This window comes from Lepisma saccharinum, chromosome 14 (genome assembly GCF_977018435.1).
Source record: "Lepisma saccharinum chromosome 14, izLepSacc3.1, whole genome shotgun sequence".
Classification (NCBI taxonomy): Eukaryota; Metazoa; Arthropoda; class Insecta; order Zygentoma; family Lepismatidae; genus Lepisma; species Lepisma saccharinum.
Genome location: NC_139242.1, coordinates 48221857 through 48245569, shown reverse-complemented (window position 1 = coordinate 48245569; position 23713 = coordinate 48221857). Strand labels below are relative to the sequence as shown.

The following is a 23713-nucleotide window of genomic DNA, read 5'->3' as shown; positions in this document are numbered from 1 at the left end:
ACCGATATATGAAAATGAAACAGATGATTGTGGGCTGAAACTGCAGGGCGGATATCTTACATGTGTCTACGATTATTGTCACATTAAAATGATATTCCATTGAAAACACTCGAGTCGAAAGGGTACGAGGGAGGGAAAGTGGTTCCATGTAGTACTCTAAAAGACAGTGTCTTGTAAATGCCAAAAATTGGTAGAAGTATGTCGCTATGATGACAACGAAAGTCCCCGAAACAGACAATAAGAAACTATGCCAAATTCTGCACGAGGATATTAGTTTTCAGAGCACGTGCGCAAGGACAAGGTTTGTGAAGCCTTCTCCTCGTGAGAGGAGCGAGTGTCGGTGCGTGGGCAGCGAGACGTACAAGACAAACAAATTGGTGTGCGTATATCATTGCTAAAACCAGAAGGACTATTAGAAGAAAGGGGGGAGAAAAAATGTGGAGATAGACTGCCTGACCGCTCATAAATATCACGAACATGAAATATAAAGAAAAGGAAGAAGCGATCGGTGCTTTTTCCACCCAAAAAGACAGGTGCATGGCTGCGGCCGGTTCCTTCCATCTTTTTTATTATTATTTTTAATTGGCTCGGAGAAGAGGGAGCAGAAGGACACGAGTTCCATTCATTGAGCAAGTGTCGTCGGTTCGGTTGTTTGCTGGCGTGGCCGGGATTGTTGTAGGAACCGGCGCAGCCTGTGATTAACATCCGCGAGGGAGCAGAACCAGCTCCCTTCCATTATTCATGGCCATCAAAGGTGAGCCACCTCAGCGCCGGCGACCTACGCTTAATGGGACGTTTTAATTTATCCCCTGTTGCTCTGGAGCCAGACCCAATGTAAATTATTGGAAGCGCCAATGTGTGGCGACGGAACGAGAGGCCCCAGATCTCCTCTGTCAAGGTGGCTGCAACGGATCTGGGAAATATTCTTTATTGTATCCTTTTTAACCACTCCGTTTTACCTCTTGAGTGTCTTAGTTTGATATGGCCTCTGAAACTCAAGAGTTCTCGTTTTATGGACTTAATAAACCAATCTTGTGAAATTCACAAGTCTATTCTCTTCTTCTATGGAGTTGCAGCTAAATATCGAGTTTTGGCCTTCATAATGTATCCTTCTATCCTTCTTTATCTATCGCTTTTTCCTTCCGATTGTTTTTCCTATCATTGTATTCACATCCTCGATATTCCTATGGGTCTCCTGCTTCCAAATAAGAGTTATTCGATTCCAATACATTGTCTTCATTCCAATGTCTCTATGCACATTCTCCTAGATAGTCCTTGGGTCTCTTGTCTTGCAAGAAGAGCTATATTCTTTGAATTCTACACTTATACCCCAGTACCACTATCTTCATTTTCCCATCCAATGTTTCTATTCGCATTTTTCTACAAACCTATGGGTCTCCTGCTTCCAAATAAAAGCTCAGCAATTCCACAGAAAGTGAGCCTAGATTGTCCCGACTGTAGCAGCGCTTTCAAGGCTTCACTGTTGGTTCCAACTTCAAAGTGAAATTGGTAAAAGCACATTCCACACTGCTGAACGTTAGTACGTACTATATGATACGCTTGATTACTTGTTTACATGCTGTATGTATGAAGAGATACGTGTGTTTTATGCACTGTTACGGTTGGGATTTCTCGACTCACTTTCCGTGGAATGATCCAGCTACCCTCTTCCAAATCCTTGAGCTCAACTATCTTTTTTTTTCGTCTATTTTACGTCGCCATCCTATCTATTAGATTCATTGCGACGGTGCTGATGAAATGGATGTTGTGATAAATACAGGGTCTTTTTCAGGGTTCGAAATTGGCACTTCTGGCCTCGTAGTATGCACTTCTGGCCCACAGTATCATCTAGATATAAATGAACATTATAGTCTCTAAATCGTAACAGCGCAAATAATACTGTCATAGACCCATAATAGTAATCAATGTCCTGATGTGGGTCATTAGTTGGAACACTGGATCTTGTCCTTCGTGATGGCTCCCACACTAGCATCTGAGTACATTTGACTCGCTTAGTAGCGCCGCTACTCGGTCCTATGTACTACAGTTTTGTCCATTGTCGATCGAACTGCACCTATAATACTATTATCATTACTATTACTTAACACCTATTATAGTTACTCCCTGTTTGACCCGATCATACGTGCGGGGTGCGAAATCAACTTATGTAGGGAGGAAGATCTTAATTCACAAACACACACACTCACACACATACGTGTATATATATATACATGTATAGGTCCACATTTTACCGATGCCAACATTTATCCAAACGTAAAACCTGTTTTCTCTATCATTTTGAATATTAAAATATTTTTGTCTCAAAGTAAGATTTAGCATTGGTGTGACGGTATATAAATGATTATATGACATATCAAATGAAAGTAAATTTCTGAAAACTTTTTTTTTATTTTTAATTATATTAATATATAATAATTAATTTTAAATAATTAATATAATTATTTAAAAATGTAAAGAATTCATTTGTTACTTTTATATACATAAGATATTTATATTAATAAAGTAGCAAACTAATTCCATTACCAACTGGTTAAAAAGTCAATAGGTAAGTAACAAAATTGTTGAAATGGTTTTAGCCTGTTGTGTATATGTTTTATTGAGTTTTTTGCTTTCTAGTAATATAAATCAATTAGACAAACGTACTTATACATGTCTTGTATTCTAGTTCTACTTTTATTAAACATATGTAATGTTACAGGTGTAGATCTGTTAATGGTCTTGAAAGAGAGAGAGAGGGAGAGAGGGGTGAGACACAAAGAGACATAGAAAGAGCATGCAAAATTCACAAACATGCACAGATTCAAGAGACAGACATTATCCTTCGTTCCTTTGAGTGTGTTTTGGATATTTTTCTTAGTAATGTATATTTGAAATCAAAACTAATTGCTCAAGTTGTAGCAAAACCTTTCCCCCATCCAGTAAAGTTTTGGTGCGGTGCCATGTTTAAGACCAGATTGTTGGCGGAGGGAATTATTCCTGTCCCCCTAAGGATTTCACACCCTGACCACTTGTACACTTTCACAGCACAGTCAAAACAACACATTTCCAATCTTTGGTCGTGCCCGAGTTTACATCAACACCGCAACACCATCGAACCACAGGGGTCAGCTGGTATTTTTCATCTTCTTGCTCGGAACAATACGAAGGAGTCGGGTTTCACACGGGGATTTGGTTGTTGCCCGAATGATAAACGATGTGCCAAAAGCTGTCGTTGCAAGGAACAGCCGCGGGTAAGCGGAAAGAGATAAGAGAAAACTTTATCGAAGATGACATCGGAGACTTTCGGGAATTCCTGGGCCGCGAACAATGTGGAGACAGCCCTTACGGTGGCTCAGGGGTCAGTCGCGACATTACGCTGCAACATTTCCACCTGTTCAGACTTGGCAGAAGCATTGTCCCTTCAGTTACTCCTGTTATTATGCTGTGACATCTCTCGCGGCCTCCCCGCACACACCCTGCCACGGTGAGAGTCCCTAGGCCCGCTGGAAATCCAATGCTACCGTCTCTCCCATTATTGATGATATCGTTATTGTGGATACTATGCAGCAACGCTATGTTTCTCTTGGTCACATCTCACGATAAAAGATAATGTCCATCGCATTAAGTGGAATGATCCTTCAAATAAAATAGCATCGACCATCATATTGAATTACGTATGCCGTCGTCCATTGGCAAGATCACCGATGCCTCTCTGATATGTGCTTATTTCTTCGGTAGTTAGGCTCTGTTCATTTAACGGGTCGTTAATCTTTCCTTGTTCGACATAGAATGTACGAATTTCCGCTTCGTTTTTAAAGAGACGTTTCTCTTTCTTCTCCTATTACAAATATCATGTATTTCACACCACCCCATTTTAATTCATGAACAAAAGTGTTCACACCCCTCTTTCAATTGAAATTGGTCTCCTAATTTAACACTGTCAACAACACTAGCAAAATATATATAAATTTTGTCTCAAAAAATGTATCTCGTATATTTGTTACTTGATTCTAAAATCAAAGTTATTGTCACAGGTTGGAAAAATCCTATTTTAAATGTCCGTATTTTATACATGTATATACTATATTAGCTTTAGCACCATTTTAGTAATTTCACTTGTAATTTCCGTATTTTCAAACATTTGAATTGAATTGAAATCTATTTATTTGAGTGTTGTGAACAGACTTACACCTTTATACAACACTGTGTGTTTAACATATATGCATAAAACTATTTACAGAATAAGGTTAGATACATAGAAGAGGGTTGTAATAACATACATTCACTACATAAATCAGAAATTAAAAAAAAAGAAGATTAATAATAGTTAAAACATAATCGTTCTTAAAATAACCTAGCCATTTTATTTAGCTCGGTGATCCACATGCTTAACGAAAATTGTCATTTCTCATAACTGTAAGTCCATACTTATTTCCATATTTCGATTAAAATGACTAAACATATATTTGCACATGTAATACTTATTCTGGTACCTATAAATCTGGTCCCTATTTACTTTGCAGTTGCTAAAACCAATTATGATAAACCATTTTCACTCACTTTCATTCTCCTCTCAACTATTTTACCCCTCTCTGTCCAGACATAAGGTAAGGAAGTTTCCAGATTCCTTATTTACATCCCTCCCATCCCCGCCTCTCTGCCTCTCCGCTTTGGTAACAATTTTCATTATACTCTTACTTCCTCAATACATTTTCGTCTTGCCTTCCCTTTCAAACTATTGAATTTTTTTTTTTGATTTTTTGGGGTCGAAGTTTGCATGTATCTAAAATATTACTGTGACTCTATATGAGAGATCATGCCAGTGAGATAAAACGGAGTGTGGTTACTACCAGGTGGTTATAATGAAAGTGACGGTGTTCAGAGTGGTACAGCACGGGCTGTAATGAGAGTAGCAGTCTGGAACTTCGTAGATATGCTAATGAAGCAATGCGCTCGCGAATTATGCAAAAAAAAAAAAAAAAAAAGTTCCAATTCTCGCCACCAGGGTAAAAAATGGCGCTGTAAGCAGTCAAAACGTGGAATTTTCCGTAACTCTGACGTCAAAGTCGGTGACATTGCCTAACCATTGTGTGAGCTCCCTGGTTGTTGTTGGTGACGCTTGTTGCTTTTTCCTTTAGTAATGTTCATGTAATTCGAATAGTGAAATTGTAGCGATATTTTATTACAAAGAGTATTGTTTTCTGCGATTTATAGTGTTTTTCCTGTAACTATACCAAGTTTTGACTGCTTGCAGCGCCATTTTTACCTTGGTGGCGAGAATTGGAACTATTATTTTTTTTTTGCATAATTCGCGAGCGCATTGCTTCATTAGCATATCTACGAAGTTTCAGACTGCTACTCTCATTACAGTCCGTGCTGTACCACTCTGAACACCCGTACTTTAATTATAACCACCTGGTATATTCGCCATAGCGGTTTCATGTGAAGAAATATACATGGTTGCTGGACATTAAGACTCTGCTGGACGCCAGGGCAGCTGTTTTCGAATTTTCCTATGCTTTCAAAAACCGCTGATATTCCAAAAACTGAAAAATTACACATGTTTAGAATTCCTTCTTTAGAATTAAATCAAGAAGACTTAGATGGGCAGGCCATGTGGCACGAATGGGAGAGGAAATAAGAGTTTACAGTATTCTTGTTGGGAGTCATGGCGGTACCTGTAGCAAGGCCAAGACTAAGATGGAGGGGTAATGTTGACGTGGACCTAAAGGAAATCGGTGGAAAAGATTGGATTTATTTTAGCCAGGATAGGAACAGATGTAAGGCTTGTGTTGCTGCAGCCATAAACCTTCGACTTTAAGAAGTCTAGAGAGTTAGTTAGAATTCCTTCTAGAGCATTCATGTTGATCAACATGAACAACAACAACAACAGCGAAAGGAAACCACATGAGGATTCACGTGACTGCTCTAGAAATAATTCTAAGTATGTATATATTTTTTTTAGAGTTTGGATTATCCAGAGGAAAATTCGAAAATGTCTGCCCCGGTGTCGGCCAAAGGTCCATTACATCCTAGAAATTCTGCAACCCATTTAACTCTCTTGTTTGTCTTGGTTGCGAACACACAAGGGGTTTATTTTAAACCGTAAGCCTTCCATCGCACGCTGAGTGATCCAAGCGTTCCTGTTGCGTTCCAGGTGAGCAACGAGGTGTGCCACGGCTGCCGGGAGGAGATCACGGACAAGTTCCTGCTGAAGGTGAACGGGAAGTCCTGGCACGGGAACTGCCTCCGCTGCTGCGTCTGCCAGTCCGCCCTTGACAGGCAGCCGTCCTGCTTCATCAAGGAAGGAAACATCTACTGCAAGGGAGACTATGCCAGGTAAGCACCCTATTCGCCTGGTCGCTAGCCGGGAGGGAAAGAAAGAGTCCATGGTCTTCTTTAAGCGTGTCACCGCAGCATTCGCCAGGGGTTTTTGAGGAAACCAAGAACATCCTGTTGCAGAATGTGAACCTAAGATCATATTTCCATTTTACAAGTGTTTAGTAATTGGTTAAGGTTGCAGGCTCACGTCCTCGCCAAAGTTTCCAGGGCTTGTTCCTCCTGTGGACCCTCACAATATGAGCATGCAATATTAATTGGACATTGTCCATTGTCTAGTGCTTTAAATCATACGTATTCTAACGCCACGTTGTAGGAATTTCAACGATGTACGTAAGTTCCTATCTCACATTGTTTTCTCCTTCCTTATTTGTTAAATTCTTATCGGGATCTAAGTACAGGGCAAAATATAACGGGGCTAGCGAGAGGTTATGTAAATGGGCCCAGACCACGATGAGATCGGAGTGAGGCCTCCGTCCTCCTGGTATGTACATACCTCAGCCCTTTCTTCTATGATGTTGTCTCACTTGAATCCAATCCAAAACTGGCCTCGAGTTTTCCTTCCGATCTTCTCAGATCCACTTGCAAGTCAACAACACATAGCCCCTCCCTACTGTACGAATGAACATTTTCAAATTAAAAAATTGTAGATCAAATAGTTGTTTATAGTTAACTCACAGATAGGCACGTCAAAATTTTAAAGAGGCACTAGAACCATCTCAACACTATGAATCGAACCCGGAACTAGTTTGATGGCCTAAAGTGGGTGTGTGTCCGGTTAGCGTCTAAGATGAATTGAAAACTCAAGAGGAATGGTTGATGATGGTCTCCGATAGATGTTCTCACAAACTACAAGATATTTTATAGAGCGAGGAAAACGTCACTTGAGTTTGAGTTTGTAAGTTCACTTTATGCACAGATAGGCTAATCGGGAATGTATCTACAGCTTAAAGTGGGATCAGAACTTCCACCGGGTATCGATCCCGGGGCCCCTTATTATAAGACGACAACGTTACCACTACGCTACCGGGGAGACCAAAACTATACTTGAATGTGCTTTCCGATGACGTCTGAAAGAACGTGTTCAAAGTATCTTGCGTAGTAACAATAGATCGTGTTTTTAAATATTTTTTTCTAACTTCGTTAATGATATACATTTAGCACTATCTCATTCGCATCTGAATGTAAATGTGCTGCAAATTAGTGTCAAAACGTTTGCTCGTAGCAACAACTTGTATATCCAGCTTAATAATGATCTAAGATTTGAAATCCACAGGAGAGATACTCACCCCTACCCTTTGTTTCCCCGTGTTGCAGTATTAGTTAATTTTTGAGAACATATATAATTCCAATCCTTTTCTATATTGCATGGTTACCCTTGGGAATAATATAGGACAATCCTTAGAGATATTCAGAAGAATATTATATCGCATTGGCGCGAAAACCCTCTGGGCTATACTAAACCTATGGTAGCAAACCAGCAGCTGGCATTCGAACACCATATTGGATTTCTGTAAAACAGGAGAGAGGGGACATTCAAACGAACATATCTCGTCCGAATTCGCGTTGTATCTCTCCGTAGTTCAATCTGATGGAACCATGGATGTATTTAACCTACAGAAACACCGCGGCCAACTAGCGAACTAAAGTGGACAGTCATTTGTTTCCCTCTCAGTATAGCCCCTTCGTTCTTGTTCTGGTTCGGAAATTACGATACAAGATTTTGGTTTTCAATTGGGCTGTAGAATACCCTTCCGGAATACAGATGAACGATATCGTAACTGGTTTTCCAAAGGTTCGTGGTACTAAGTCAGCAACTCTATTAATTATTTTAATCAAGACATGAAAATGCACTGGATAACTAGGACCGTTTATTAACAAGCTTAATAATTGCATTTGAACAATAATAATGAAATATATAAACTGTCACTGAATATATGGTAACAATTTCCACAATAATATTAATACAATTTTACGTAACCACAACTTTCATTTAATAATCAAATAGAAGTAGTGTGAAATAAACAAGTGACTCTCTCTGCTGTTTTATTCACTGGATTTAAATAACAATCCGAATTATACTTTTATTACATTGCGCATTATCTGTTATTAATAATGTATTTGTATATATCCCCCCGTTCTGTCTGAAAAGACGATCATTCGGATCAGAGCTCAACAAATAATATTAAATAATAATACTACTTCTACAAAACTAAATAAAATAGTGTTAATCAAAATAATACCGTCACGTCAGGTGTTTGGTTAGAATAGTTACCAAGAGTGTGCCAGCTGAAAGTGTAAGTGAATGCTTGAGAATACATTACATTGAAATCGGTGGGGTGGATGACGTAACACCACCACTGCGCCATCGATTGGCCTTTACATAAACTAAAATTTTCTATCATTCTTTCAGCTAGAGGTCAAAATTCTTCACATAGCTATAGCAGTCATCGCAGATGAAAATATTCCCGGGTGCTCTCGTGTTGCCATATTTACACCCTCCCTTCCTTACTTCGTTTGCAAAGAATTCAACAATGTTAAGTATTACCACAGACAAGTGTATTAGGCAGACATTGATCCCAGGCATCAAACCTCCTGCGGTTTAAATTAGCACCTGCAAGAAGTTCACCGTATCCTCCGCTTGGAGGCGCCCGCTTTCACTTCTGGAACAAACTCTCAAACAGCAGATGGCGCTGGTAAATTTCAAGCAACTAGAGAACGTGACGTCATGGAAGGCAGGTGCCCGAGACCTGTTTTCGCTGTGTAGGGCTTTCCCCTTCGTGATGTAACAAACACTTGGCACTGACAAAATATGACGAGGATGTGTTGAAGAGCGCCGCACATGTTGTTAATGCAGGGGCCGTATTGCACGGTAAGTATCTGATTGCATCGCACACGTACCTTCCGCTCGCTTAAGGATGAAAATGCAACGATAGCGCTAGAGGATTGTTTCTTTTTGGTACTTGTTCGTACCATTTATATGTTGTTATGGAACCATAATGTGGTTCAGATAATGTTTAGGAGAATAATGTTCGTATTGATACAAAGGTTTTAAATTGGGTCATGGGCAACTCGATTGTTGATGCAGTTATGACCATGGACGTCCGGATGCGGGGGCAAGGGGAGCCGTGCCCCCTTCCTGGAAAATGATTGTTAACCAAAAATTATATATTTGTCACATAAAATTTCATTTCAGCCACAATAATATGTGTTAATTATTGCATGAATATGATAAGTTAAGATTTAAGCAATATTTTTTGAGGGAACAACACTATTATTGGGGGAAATGTACCTTGTTTGCCCCCCTGAAAAAAATACCTTCCTTGCCCCTCCCTGGAAAAAATCCTGCGGACGTCCATGGTTATGAAATGTACCTTACAGAGGGGGTAGTTGCCTCCTAATAATTTTCACTTAAAAATATTATAGAGGGATTTCTATCGCCGTTAATAAATAATTTTATAATATTTAGAAAAGATGAAGCATTTGCAGGCCTTTGAAAGTTCCAAGCTACGAAGGGGGAATTATTCTAATGTAAATGGACTTGTCAGTGACAAAGTCGAGGGGTTTGAAACTTGTGTAGCAATTGAAGGAAGACTAACATTGCAGAATAGGATAGTTTCGTTATGTTAAACCTAAAACATTTTCAATGCAACAATAGTATTTGTATTGTATTTACTCCAATATTTAAACTTCTTATTATTGAATAGTAATTAGAGCACGTCAAATTAAATATCAGAATACTGTGAAGGCATGGCTCATGCAAGTCATTGAAAGCCATCTGGTTACACACCAGCACCAGAACCACCACTGTGTCTGCAAGTCTCGAAGGGCCTCATGTGCAGACTTCCGTGGCAGAATGTTTAGCACAGCGCACTACGACTCAGGGGTCTCGGGATCGAATCCCGGATCTGGGCATGAGTGTTCTTTGTGAGTGTACGTTCATCACTTATCCATAAGTGGCAGAGAACCAAGTCAAATGAACCAATGAGGCGTTGAGTCTCGTTCTGATCTTGCATTTTAGAAGGCTGTCCTGATACCATCCTTAGCGGAATCTACTAGAAAAGAATTATAATCTCTGTAAATCTTAAGCATGTGTATGGTACCCTGGTTTCTATTCAGTGTAGTTTTGCAGTGTTATTATTGGCCCAGCCATTCCATTCAATTCCCCATGCTTTTCTTTTCTCCAGCCGCTGAGTCATGTATATAGTTTCCCAGTTCCTCTGCACGGTTTCTCTTTCTTCTGAAATTCCGCGTCTATCATGCTAATGCCTATCCGTGTGTGTGCGGTGCCGACTCAGTCGTCAATCAAATAGGATTTTTTTTTTATTCCGGTGGTAATTTTGCCCCTTGCAAAGAGCAAGAGCGGGGGATAAAAAAAGAACAAAAGAGATAGCGAGAAAAGAGAAATACGAATAAAAAAAAGTGTGCTGCAGACGATTTGCATGTAGAATTCGCGGCGCTTAATTCGCACCGAAGTCCTTTGATCGTCCGCGAATGAGAAAGGGAGAGATGGAAAAACGGACTCCGAATCTGCATTTGAAATATTTTGGGTAACTATTTACTTGGAGCATTGCTCACTCCCTTGATTCTAGGGGGCGCTGCTGCTGTGTCGTCAGAATACACACACACGAACAAGCGTTTTGCTTTTCCACCCTCCTTTAGCTTCGATCAATAGTTGGGAATACACAATAAGATTACCATTTGCGCGCCATGATCTTCAATTGTTCATTCGACCGGAGCAAATACAATTACTATTCCGTGCTTGCTGCAAATCCTATCTCGTCCCCCCTCCCCCACCCAACCTCCTACCATTAGAAATTCACAGCCACCAGCGGTAAATACAGCTTCCAACGAGGCAGATTTCGCGGCGGAATCATTTAAAAAAAAGAACCGAAAGAGGGGGGGGGGCATTGTTCCAAGCCGAAAGCATAATGCTTGTTGACTCACTAGCTGGATTGCTCTGAAGATAACGTGCAAAATAGATATTTTTGGTACGTGTGTGATCACGAATCTGTAAGTACACAAGGTAGTTAAACTGTGATTTCTTCACGTACGAAATCACACGGGTATCGGTGATGAGGTACCTGCATCGACGAACAAAACATAACAACTTTGATTTGAATATCGCACCTGGAAATGAGCGAGAATTATACAGTGTTGCCTCTCCTAGTTTGTTTCCAGATCGCTGAAAACCTTTTCAGAGGAAACATTTTGTATGTTATCTTGATAAATAATTTTACAAACATTTATATGTTTCTAAAAATCCCAGCGTCTCTCTGATATCTGCCAAAAAAAAAAATCCACACACAGAAGAAAACTTTCCCCGTGAAATATAAAATTCGACTTTTCCCAAAGACTGAACAACCAAAATCTAAAACTCAGTGAAGAATTTTCATTAATATGTCACAAGCAATGGCGACAACTTCTGCTCCCTTGATGAATTTAGGGAGAGGAGAAAGTCAAAAGTTAGACAAACCGACCATCTGATGTACGAGAAAAGTTCCCAAAAATGAAAATATGTAATGTCAGAAAGAAGTCAGAAATGGTTTCAAGAGAGAGAGAGAGAGAGAGAGAGAGAGAGAGAGACAGAGAGAGAGAGAGAGAGAGAGAGAGAGACAGAGAGAGTATGATTTTATTTATTTTATTTTAATTAAGACACAACAGGCGCATGCCCAATTACAGTGTTCAATATGGGATGACACCATTACATAAACAAGAACATAACTAAGAAAATTAACAAGAAGTATGAATGACGCAATATACATTTTACATTTAAATACAATTCTGAGAAGAAATTAATTATTAGATTATAGAAGCAAAGGGAACACAGAGACAATAAAATAATAAATGACGCTAAACTGTTGGATATAACCTTACAAGCTGAATGAAAACCAAGATTCAATGAACAAAACAAAACAAAACATACAGAAATTCAGCGAATAGATCTAATGTTACAATTACATTTAAATAGGTCTACGCTTAGATTATTCTTAGAAACTGAGTTAAATAACTTGCACATTCTCCTCATGGGTTCAGCTTCGGTCATTTTGGTTCTTCCAAGGGGGATTTGAAAGAGATCAGTTCTGGGCCTTAACGTATAGTTTGGCACATAAAAATTTAAATTCAACAACAGATTAAAAGAATCTATTTTTACCATTGATAAGCTTGGATAGAAAAGTTATTTGACTTGTTTGCCTCCTTTCGTCGAGTGACGGAATATTAAAGATTTCGCGTAATATGTTGCTAGGAGTGAGTTTTGGATATGTACCATCAAGTTTAAATAGTAGATATCTGAGAAATTTATTTTGAAGCTTTTCTAATTTTTCGATATCTTTCTTGAATTGCGGGTTCCAAACAAGATAAGCATATTCGAGTTTAGATCTGACGAGCGTATAATACAGCAAGAGAAATGTTTCCTTTTTCTAAATTGATTACCCATTCTCATTATAAATCCCACATTTCTGTGAGCTTCGCTTAAAATGCGGGCAATATGTGATTGGAATGTTAACTTTTGGTCAAAAGTGACCCCTAGGTCGGTAACTATATTCTCACTTTGTACTAACATAGTAGAAATAGTGTATGAATGTTGAATAGGGTATCTGTTGTGGGTGAATGATACAAGTTTACATTTATTTAGCTTTAGGCTGACTTTCTTAATTTCACACCACTGAAGCAAGTTATTCAGCTGTTCATGTAATATTGTACAGTCATCAGCGTTTTCGATATTTTTATATATTTTAACATCATCAGCAAATATTAATGTCTCAGATTTTGTGACTAGTTCTGGCAAATCGTTTATAAAAATTAAATATAGCAAGGGACCAAGGTTCGACCCCTGTGAATCTCCTGAACTGGCCACGAATTCGGTTGATCTGCAGCCTTGATACACGACATATTGTCGGCGGTTCTGCAGATAGGAAGAAAGAAGGGTAATAAGTGGAGGAGAAAGGCTATTGTTGGCTAATTTCTGTATTAATATATCGTGGTGAACCGTGTCGAATGCCTTTGAAAAGTCTGTATATAAAACGTCAACTTGCCCTTTATTAGCTATACTGGGTGCAATGTAGCTTGTCAGTTCGACAAGATTGGTTACGGTTGAGCGCTTTTGCACAAATCCGTGCTGTTTGGGGGAAAGAATGGGTTTAATATGAAAATATATATGTTTGTATATTATCTGCTCGAAGAGTTTTGCTGGTACTGACAATTTTGCAATAGGCCTGTAGTTACATATGTCAGCCTTATCAGCGGCTTTGGGAATCGGACAGATTTCAGTTGTTTTCCACATTGCTGGAAATATCGAAGTTCTGATAGCCAAGTTGAAAATGGTGTGAAGAGGGTACTTAAGAATTTCCGAACATCCTTTAATTACATAAGGGGGGATTGAATCAGGGCCGGCGGATTTTTTAGGTTTGAGTTTTTTAATAGCTTCCTCAATTTCATTTAGTGATATTTCAGAGATATTTAAGATACTAGGAAGTGAGTTCATGTTTACATTAGGATGCGGATCTTAGTAGGAAGATGGTTCTTTGGAATATACGGATTCAAAATACTTTGCAAAGAGATCTTGGATACTTTCATTATCGTCAATGGTTTTATCATTATACTTAGTTGGCTGCAGCTTGTCTTCTCTTCATTCTCCCCACTCTTTTGTTTTGTCTTCTTTCTTTTTCTCTTCTCCTTCTTTGATCAAAGTTCTCGCCTCCTCCTCTCCCTTTCTCTTTCTCTGTGACACACTCATTTTTGGGTCTCTCCGATGGCACAGTGGTAACACCGTTTCCTTGTAATAAAGTGTACCCGGTTCGATTCCCGGTCGAGGCACACTGTACAGTAAATTAATCTAGTAGCACTGTGTAATTTATAGAGCGCAATTTTGATCCCCTCATTTTAACATTTTATAACTTGAATTTAAATTGTTTACACTCTCACTAAAAAGAATTAAAGATCATTTACACGAATAGAAAATTTCTATTTAAAAAGGAATCGAATTATGTCTGTCGAACTGCCTCGCTCAAAAATGTTGTGTAAAGAAACGAATTTAGTTTAAACTACAGGTTCATATCCGGATATCCGAATAATCTGAATATCTGGATAATTTGGATACCCGGATCGTACAGATTTGATGAAGAATTTGTTGAGAATCCGCACTGTGAAACACGAACATTACGAATGGAAAATATATGGGTAACTCGTAAAACGAACAAACGATAATAATGTACGGAAAATTCATACTTTCGGATATCCGGACATTTTGGATAATCCGTGTACCAGAATATCCGATAACCGGATAGAAAATTATCCGGATTTGGCCATCCCTAGTGTAGAGTTATCAAATTTGACAAACTCTCATTTTTTAAAAGAGGGGGTGGAGGGAGACGGACCTCAATTGTTACAAACCAAAATGGTTAATAATTAGCCTCGAGCAGGAAAAAAAATAATAAGGATCTGTGAAAGTCGAAGCGTTAATGGAACAGAAAAAAAGGAAGAGGTGTTTCAGTACTGGTTCAATGGAAGACCTGCTATACACAGTCCTCTGTTGATACAAGAGATATTCCACGCAGCCAGCACCAAAAAAGAAAGAAAAACAAAGTGTACAAAGGAAGGCACAAAAAACCACAGGGACCCTGCGGGAGGGCCCCTGTATTCCGTGTCATTCCGGCACCTCCATTGTGGGGGCAGAGGAAAAATTTTTGCAATCTCAGTCCCGGCGGAACGCATAAGCACCGTGCTATGACGCAGCGGCTTCTCTCCACAATGGCGGACGGGATATCTCCGTTGACCCTTTCCCGGCGCGCCGGTGGTCCGAGGGCTAACAATGCTTGTCGACGAGAGGTGGCGGGGGTCGCAGGAAAGACGTTGTTAACAAACACGGCACCTGTCAATTAGGGGGTTGCGCCGGTGCCTCCCCCGCGCTGTGTACACTCCGGCTCGCCCTCCCCCCCAATTCTTTCTTCTTGCTCTCCAAGATTTGTGACGAGGTTAATTAATGATGTTCGAAATGACGGGAGTTTCTTGGCTTGCTCCGTTCTAGAGCGCCAAGGGAACGAGTGTGCACTCGAGGGTCCTTTCAAGTGCGCGTTAACGCTTTCGCTTGATGGTGTGAACGGATGCATTGTAGATAAACGTTGGGAGAGGGTGAAGATGATGCAGCCTCCAAAATAATGAACGAAAAATTGAGAACATGATTGGATGATTCTGATTTATATGTATACAGGGTGTATCAGAAGTGAAACGGTGAAAAGTACATGATAGTAGAAGCAAAAAATTACAGGACGGAAGGCATAACAGGCACGTCACTTGTAAAGTGACAAGCGTACGATGTGTACAAACAATCAAGTCAGTGGTGGCTCGTAACCATACATTCGAAATTATCTCGTAAACGGTTCGTTCGCGACCCCATGTTTACTGAGACTTTTTGGTTTCTACTATCGTGTATTTTCACCATTTCAGTTTGCACTATTTCCTCTGATATACCATGTATGTATATATGTATATATATATATATATATATATATATATATATATATATATATATATATAAGTATATTGATGCGTTCACCGGATATTTTACCAACATTCAACAAGAAAATCATGATCTACATGAATGTTCAGTATGCGGAAAAAGTTACTAAGGTGTAAAAAAAATGTAAAGTATAGTCCGGCCAAGGAAGGCGAAACTACAGGGAAAGGACGATTCCAAACGCGAGAGGGGAAGCACGGAGAAGCACTCGTCAAAGTAGCCTGTGGTATTTCGCTTGTTGTATTTATTACCGCTTGCTGTGTTGGGTTTGTGATTTGTGCTGGCTCTTACAATTCGCAAGAAATCCTTTCGAAGTGGAATAAAGAAAACTGGGACGTTTTGGCCCCTGTTGCACATTCTACAAAGCACCCTCGTTGTACTAGAAAATGTCGCAAAACATTCAGTTACTACATTTATAATACTATGTAAAATAATACTATTATTAGTGAATACTATCCTGATTAATGTTGTGTACACTACCATTCTGCTAATTATAATATTTACTAAGGAGATCAATTTGATTGAATGATCAAAATAAAGTTACAGGTTTACAAACAAGTTTATCTACCAATGTGACGTGATGAATACTTTCCTGATATGTTCTGTTTTCTGATGTATTTCTTTCTGAACCCTTACATAATCCGTAAACATCCCTCTATGTATTTTCGCGTATACTACGTTGAAACTTACTTGTTTCCATAGCAGACGATTTTCAAGGAACCCACTTCCTGGCGAAAGTGCCGTCACCCCTATTTAGCCATTGAACACGTCCGGTTGGCGCATGCGCACTTCGGTCCATGGTCTCGGCTAAGGCAGCCAGACTGTAAAAACAAACGGTTAAAAGACAGCTATTGAGTGTCTTGCAAAATATTTTCGAAGTGTATCGATGGTCTGTGTAGGTATTCATCGAATCGACAAAGTTTTACACATTTTATGCATTACAGACGATTTATGGGGTTAATTATGGCATATTCATTTAAAATGTAAGTTTCTTTAGGAAATTACAAGGTGTACTGGCAACATTGGTCGTGTCAGAGGGCAGTATCAGGTTTGCCCGACATCTGGCTATGTTGTTCCTTCAATGCCAAGATGAAATAAAAGATTTGAAATTTATTGCACAAAAACTAACCTACCTATCCATCATTTTGGAGCTCGGCATCTTCAAGGAAGCCATGTTGCCATGCAATGGCAGACAGGTTGCAAACTCCAAACAAATCAGGTTTCCAATATCTGAATAACCATTATCTTATGAAATGGACAATGTTATGTAAATATTTCGATTTTTCTTGTGGATTTTAGTCTCTGGGTTCCGTTTTCGCAGGTAGCTTAACTAGTCTAGAATATACGCTATGTACAAATCAGTGGTTCCTTAGTCTTTTTCTGTTATTTCTGTCGCTTCTTCTTCTCCTTCTCTCTATCTCTCTTTTCTGTCTTATTCTTTCCCTCTCTTCTTCTTTGTGTCTCTAACTGTTCCTCATTTTTCCCTTTTCTCTGTCTGTTGTGGTTGTTTTTTCTCTTTTCTCTTCCTTTTCATTTGTATGTTAATGACAGAGGTGCAACCACGAATTTTTGTCTGGGGGGGGGGCAAGTACCAGGATAAACGTACCAATAATAATAATAATTTTAATAAAAACAATGTTACTAATAATGTTATTATTGATTTGCTTTATTTTACTTCGCTTCTCGTGCTACTTTTGGCTAATTTTTGAAGATGGGGATGAGTGATAGCATGATGGAAATGATGAATGGATACGTGCAAACATCCATGCCCAAGCCGCGGACACTAAATTGTGTACGTATTGAAAGTCTCTTTAATAAATATTATATACAGCATATATTATTTAAATACATTACACAACCAATCCATCCATCTCACAATAAACCAACAGCAAAAATTACATAAATTGTCTTTCAAATGTGCACGCTCCCTCTCCTCAAAAGAATTGTTCATGCATTTAAAACAAAACCAATTAAGACAAGTGTTATTTCTCTGTCTGGTCATTTACAATGGATTACAGCGAACAAACAAAAATTGCGAGCGAAGCGAGCAAGAAATTTTTGGGATCTAATTATTTTGCAGGCTGAAATTAATATCAATTTAATAGGGTGCAAATAATTTCACGGAACTCCATGGCATTATATCATTTACAACGTTTGTGCCTCCCCGATGGTGTAGTGGTAACATCGTCGCCTTGTGATCAATGGGTCTCTAGTTCGATACCCGGTGGAGGGACATAGTGGTTCGGAACCCACTTTAAGCTATAGGTCCAGTCTCAATTAGCCTTTCTGTGCATAAAGTAGACTTTAAAAAAGACACAAATCAATCATTCAATTTTACAACTTTTTTTTCATTTAGATCGTTCGGCACCCAGGGCCGTCTCCCGCTGTCCCCTAGCTACGGTCCTGAACACTTGATAAGACTAAGAAAATCAGGCATTGCGAGCGAAGCGAGTAAGAAAAGTTTACGAAAAGTATTTTTATTTGCGTAAAATTTGAAGTTCTGGGCGGTAATTGCCCCCTTCAGGTACACTTGGCCGTCAATGTTTGCCCCCCCTAGAACTTATTTTCGACCAAGGTTGGGGGGGGGGGACAATGCCCCCCTGTTCCCTCTGTGGTTGCGTCACTGGTCATTTAAAAATGGCTATTGGCGTTGTTCTATTTGAGTGGGCAGGAGGTGAAGTAGTGCTAAAGGTAAAGTCCGCGCGTTTATTATATTCCCATCGGCAACCCTTTTATAAAACTTAACACTGACAACAATAGCAAACAATAGCAAACAATAGCCAAGCCGCTCCCGATAAGCGCGTGCACTCAGACGTTGTTGCCACATTTTCTTTACATTTCTTGTAGTTGCAAGGCGCCTCTCATTATTTTTGCTCCATAACCACGTGCGGGGTTGATTCTTTTTAACTAGTTGTGTTGTGTTATGGTGCTGTTTTGTTGCATTGTTATAGTGTTGTGCTTCTAGTTTTTCCTTAGACTTTGCATAATGCAAGTTATCACTCACGGCTGCTAGTGAAAATCCTCCCCCCTCAAAGCCAATGGCGCATTCCCCCCAAAAATCATGTCATGCGCCCCCCCAGATTATATCATGTGCCCCCCCCAAAAACATCATTCGCGCCCTCAAACCATATCTTAATCCCCACAAAGTATTTAATTACGACAGCGTGTCTACCGAAAGTAACTTTTTTCTTAGCTTTACAGAACACTATACTTGATCTGCCCTTATTCCCTAAACAGGGGTGCCCATCACTCATGACCACCCCTAAAATCGTTCATAAACCTCCGAAAATAGTTTGGATGAATGTGTAATAGTTGATGTCTATTTGAATGAAATACCATGTTACATTGTCCATATTTTTTGATTGTTCGATTTTCGAAAAAAACTTATAGCTAGCACATTGATTGGTTAAATGTATTAAATTAAAATATGTAAATATACATATAAATAGTATTTTTGAGTGGGTTTATAAAACTCAATTTGAGTATTTAACACAAATTGTTACACAACTTAAGATAAAGATAGAATAATTCAACCTTGGCAAACCAAATAATATGCTCCAGCCGTATGGCAGATTCAAATTGTTTCACGAGACATTACAGAACCATAGCTAGAAATTCTTAACCTCAGGGCGATAATATAATAGGGTTCCTCTTTCAAAGAACTCACCCTCACCCAGTGGCGTGCCCAAGGGGGGGGTTGGTGGGGGTTATAACCCCTCTGTGGCCCAGTATTCCTAAGAAAAAGAGGTGGCCCAGTATTCCTAAGAAAAAGAATGTCAAAGGTAGGAAAATATGACAAAATGAGGGTTGACTGCCAAGAAAAAGTATACGTAACCCCTCCCTTTCGACAATCCTGGGCACGCCACTGCCCTCACCCCCCGTTTTCCTCGGGTAAATATAATTATTTTAGTAACAAACCATAATGCATAACAATAATTACTTGGATTTTATCTTCAGTGCAAATTTAAAATTTTCCTGTGACAAGTTAGAAATACGGATTCGATATATTTTTGTCCCAAATGATGCACCTGCTTTAAATTAAGCAGTATACCAACACTAAGCATTATATTTTAAGAAGGGATGTTATTAATGAATATCGAGAATATCGCTTATGTCTTGTAATGCAGCTATAGTATGAAACTTCACATTCACCTCAGTAAAGCGCCAAACACGCATTCTCGCAACACATGATTGCGGGTGAAGCGAGCAAGAAAATGTTTACACCCATTTCTTTGCAGGCTTTCAAGAATATTAATTTAATGGGGTGTCAATACTTCCTTAAGATCCCGAGATATTTTGTCTTTTCCAGCTTCTCTTTTGGCACGTTTGGGATCGAAAACGTGTACTACATACAATATCGCTAAATACAGTCTCCAAAATTTAATGTTCGAACTCTCTCTCCACTACAGAAATCTCTCGACAATCTAAGATTTAACACTTTATCAAGAGCTGCCTATTTCCTCTTTTAAATTTAATACTCAATCCTACCACCAAAATTTCCATGCCAATTTTAGACTTTCTGTCAATATTGAAGAGTAGATATTGCCTCCTCCAAAAAAAAATAATTCTCAGTCTCCACACCAGAATTTCCGCAACAGTCTAAGACAATAGTAATACACAAGAATTGGATACCCCCTCAATTTAATGTTCAATCCCCTTCTAACTAAAATACCAGCCATAATGTAAGACCTAGAGTTGGATACTGCCCCCCCCCCCCCACGTTTAATTCAGAATCCCTTCCCCCAGAACCCCCGTGTCAATTAAGGCCTAATATGTAAGAGTTGGATATCCCCCCCCCTTCGATAATACCCTTAAACACTTCCTTTTTAATCTTTATCTGTATTTCTTTTCTCTTTCCATATTCTTTAATTTTGTTTCTCTTCCTTTTTCTTTTTTCCTTACAATTTCCTTCTGCTTTTCCTCTTTCTCTTCAATTTGGCAACATTGCTTTCCTACTACAGTTTGTTGCTTCTACTTCAAAAGAAAACCGCCAGCTTGGGTGTTTCTTTTAACAAAGAGTACCGCTCCCTTTGTTAACCGCTGGGGATATAATGAACGCGCGGACTTTATTTTACGGGGGAATAGAGTGTATGTAGTGTACAACTTTTCGCCTTATTGCTTTATTATGTGGCTAATTTAGACACACCGAGGAAGTGGTTGTCTGATATCATACAGATAGATTACATTTATATGTGATGTTTACTGTGGAAAACTAATGCTTTGGTATATTTTAAACACTTTTAAAACCATTCTCATGTCTTAGTTTGAATTCGAAATGAGAACGAGGCTTTTACTTCGAGACCGAGCCGAGAACGAAACTGGAGTTTTAGACATCGAGATGAGACCGAGCAAAAATCCTCGGATTGTCTAATCTCCGTACAATCCCAGCACGATTGATTGATTGATTTAAAATTTTGGGTGCGTCGGCACGTATAACCATTTTGCAACCTTCAGTGTATACGGGGGGAAATCCCCTTATGTTAAACCCTTACCTTAAAATTAAAAAGGGGGGTAAAGAGCCCGTTGAGAAGTGTTAAAAATTCAAGTTGTAAAGAGACCTAGATAGGACAAACACAAAACTTTAAAAAGGTAGGAATAGTCTAAAAACCACTCCAGAAACAGTGTAAGAGGCCTGCTCTTTTCAAAGAGCTAAAGACATTGGATATAACACTGCCATTGTGACAAATCGTTGGGAAGGTTCAAACCTTACCCGAGGTAATTTAAATCGGCACAATCGAGAAGAATGTGCTGAACACTAAATTCAGCACGAAACTACAACAAAAGTAAATGTAAAAATACACGAGAATCGTTCTAGATGAAATTCCAAACAGACTTTTTTTGTCTGATCAGGGTGGTTCTTCAGAATGAGAGAATTAAAAAAAAAAGACGTTGACGGGACAGATCTAAGGCCCAGCTGATTGTTAGGTGTGTTGCATAACCTTCAGGGTACCCTGTCCGTAAGGAAAAATCGAAGAATTTCCACAACCGAAAACGGAGATTTCACCAAAAAGAGAGTGAGAATTTTCTGTCAGTAAGGAAGATTCCTCCCCGTTACAAAGGTTCCTCTCATATTCCATCTACACTCGCTTCTTCCTTCCCTCTCTCTGTCTCTCTCTTCCGCCCTTCTCCCTCTCTGGCTGTACGCGCCAGTCTCTATTTCTCCGCTGGAATCTTGGCCGCTGGGAGGGGAAGGGGGGGTTGCAATTCCTCGCATTACTTTCGATTCGTTTAGCGTGGGACGTGACTCGGTGAGGCTGGAAAATTGGATTACGCAGCTCCTGCACGCTCCAATCGCTCCGAAACTCGATTTCCGATGGCAGACGCCCGGCTCCTCTCGGGGCCGCTCAGCCTCCGCAGCCAACGCAAGGACCGACTAGAGGGGGACGCTGCGAACGGAATTTCAAAATGCCTCGATATGGACGAGTATGTAACCTCGTGACGCCGACAACGAGGCGAGGACGAGAACGAGACGCTCCCTTTCCTAAACTCTCTTTCCAATCGAGATTTTTGCATCCTTGTCCACTCCCCCGCTCCCGTGCCACATTTCTTGTATATGTTCATTCAAACGTACCAAGTGCCTTTTCCAAAATTTTGATGTTGCTGGATTACACTTTTGTTCATTTTTGACAATTTCAAAACTCTGTGGAGGATAAGTTTTAGAGGTTTTAAGAATTTGAAAATTTTGTGGAAGCTACGTTGTTTAGGCTTTGTGAATTTGCAAACGCTCTGGAAGTTACGTTTCTTGAGCTTTTGAGAATTTGTAAACTCTGTGGAAGCTACGTTGTTTATGCTATGTGAATTTGTAAACGCTCTGAAGGCTACGTTTTTTGAGCTTTTGAGAATTTGAAAACTCTGTGGAAGCTACGTTTTTTAGGCTTTGTGAATTTGTAAACTCTCTGGAGGTTACGATTCTTGAGCTTTTGAGAATTTGTAAACTGTGGAAGCTACGATTTTTAAGCTTTGTGAATTTGTAAGCACTCTGGAGGTTACGTTTTTCTGAGCTTTTGAGAATTTGTAAACGCTCTGGAGGTTACGTTTTCTGAACTTTGGAGAATTTGAGAACTCTGTGGGCGCTACGTTTTGAGAGCTTATTGAACGAAACTCACAGGAATATGGCATCACGTGCACTACACTGAGAACATTTTGAACTGTAATTACCCATATCAGGGATAGTTGAATTTACCTAGTCATGGACGTATTTCCCAGATTTGCAAATAAATGGCACTCCACAAAGGATGGGTTGATTCTTTAGATATTTTCTTTGGCTCATCAAAACTTGAAGATATAATGAAGTTATTCTTTTTATAAACAGGCGGGGCGGTGTAAGAAAGATTGATGCCTATCTGTCAGGGTGACAATTACTAAAATACCGATATTTCATACAGATTGATTTACACGACTGGCTCATACGGGTTATTTCTTTTCATCTTTGTTTGTTGCTACCAGAAAAATTACTTGATAATCGTTCGCAGCTGCAGAAAATACCTCCGCTCGCTATCGAGTTGTTTCGAGGTCCCTGGTTCTAGATCGACACAGAGTGACTCTCCGATTGCGTAATGGTAACGTCTTAATGACTTCTAAATATATATTTAGTTATTTTAATCAAACTGTGGTCTTAAATATGGACTTGATGGATTCGATAATGGAAATTGTCATTACGTAAGCGCATCATATAACAAAATAAAATGCATTAGGGTTACATGACATTAATTATAATGCAAAATTAAAATACCAAATGTGCTTTATTTTTTGTTACCAAAGCAATGGATTACTAAACATTCTTTTAAGTGCTGAGACGGGAATTTCCTCTTATTTTCCTTAAAGACAGATTTATATTGACTAAAACTGCGTTTCAAT

The 23713-nt window shown here is 39.3% G+C and overlaps 1 protein-coding gene across 1 annotated transcript in view; it reads left to right on the top strand.

The window, feature by feature from the left end:
- The first annotated feature begins 3214 nt into the window (after nt 1-3214).
- Nucleotides 3215-23713, top strand: part of LOC145998353 (LIM/homeobox protein Awh-like) — a 57876-nt gene continuing 37377 nt past the window's right edge. Inside the window, exons 1-2 of the mRNA XM_083134760.1 lie at nt 3215-3358; nt 6158-6339. Of these exons, the coding sequence (XP_082990886.1) occupies nt 3215-3358; nt 6158-6339 (326 nt within the window). The remainder of the gene's footprint in view (nt 3359-6157; nt 6340-23713) is intronic.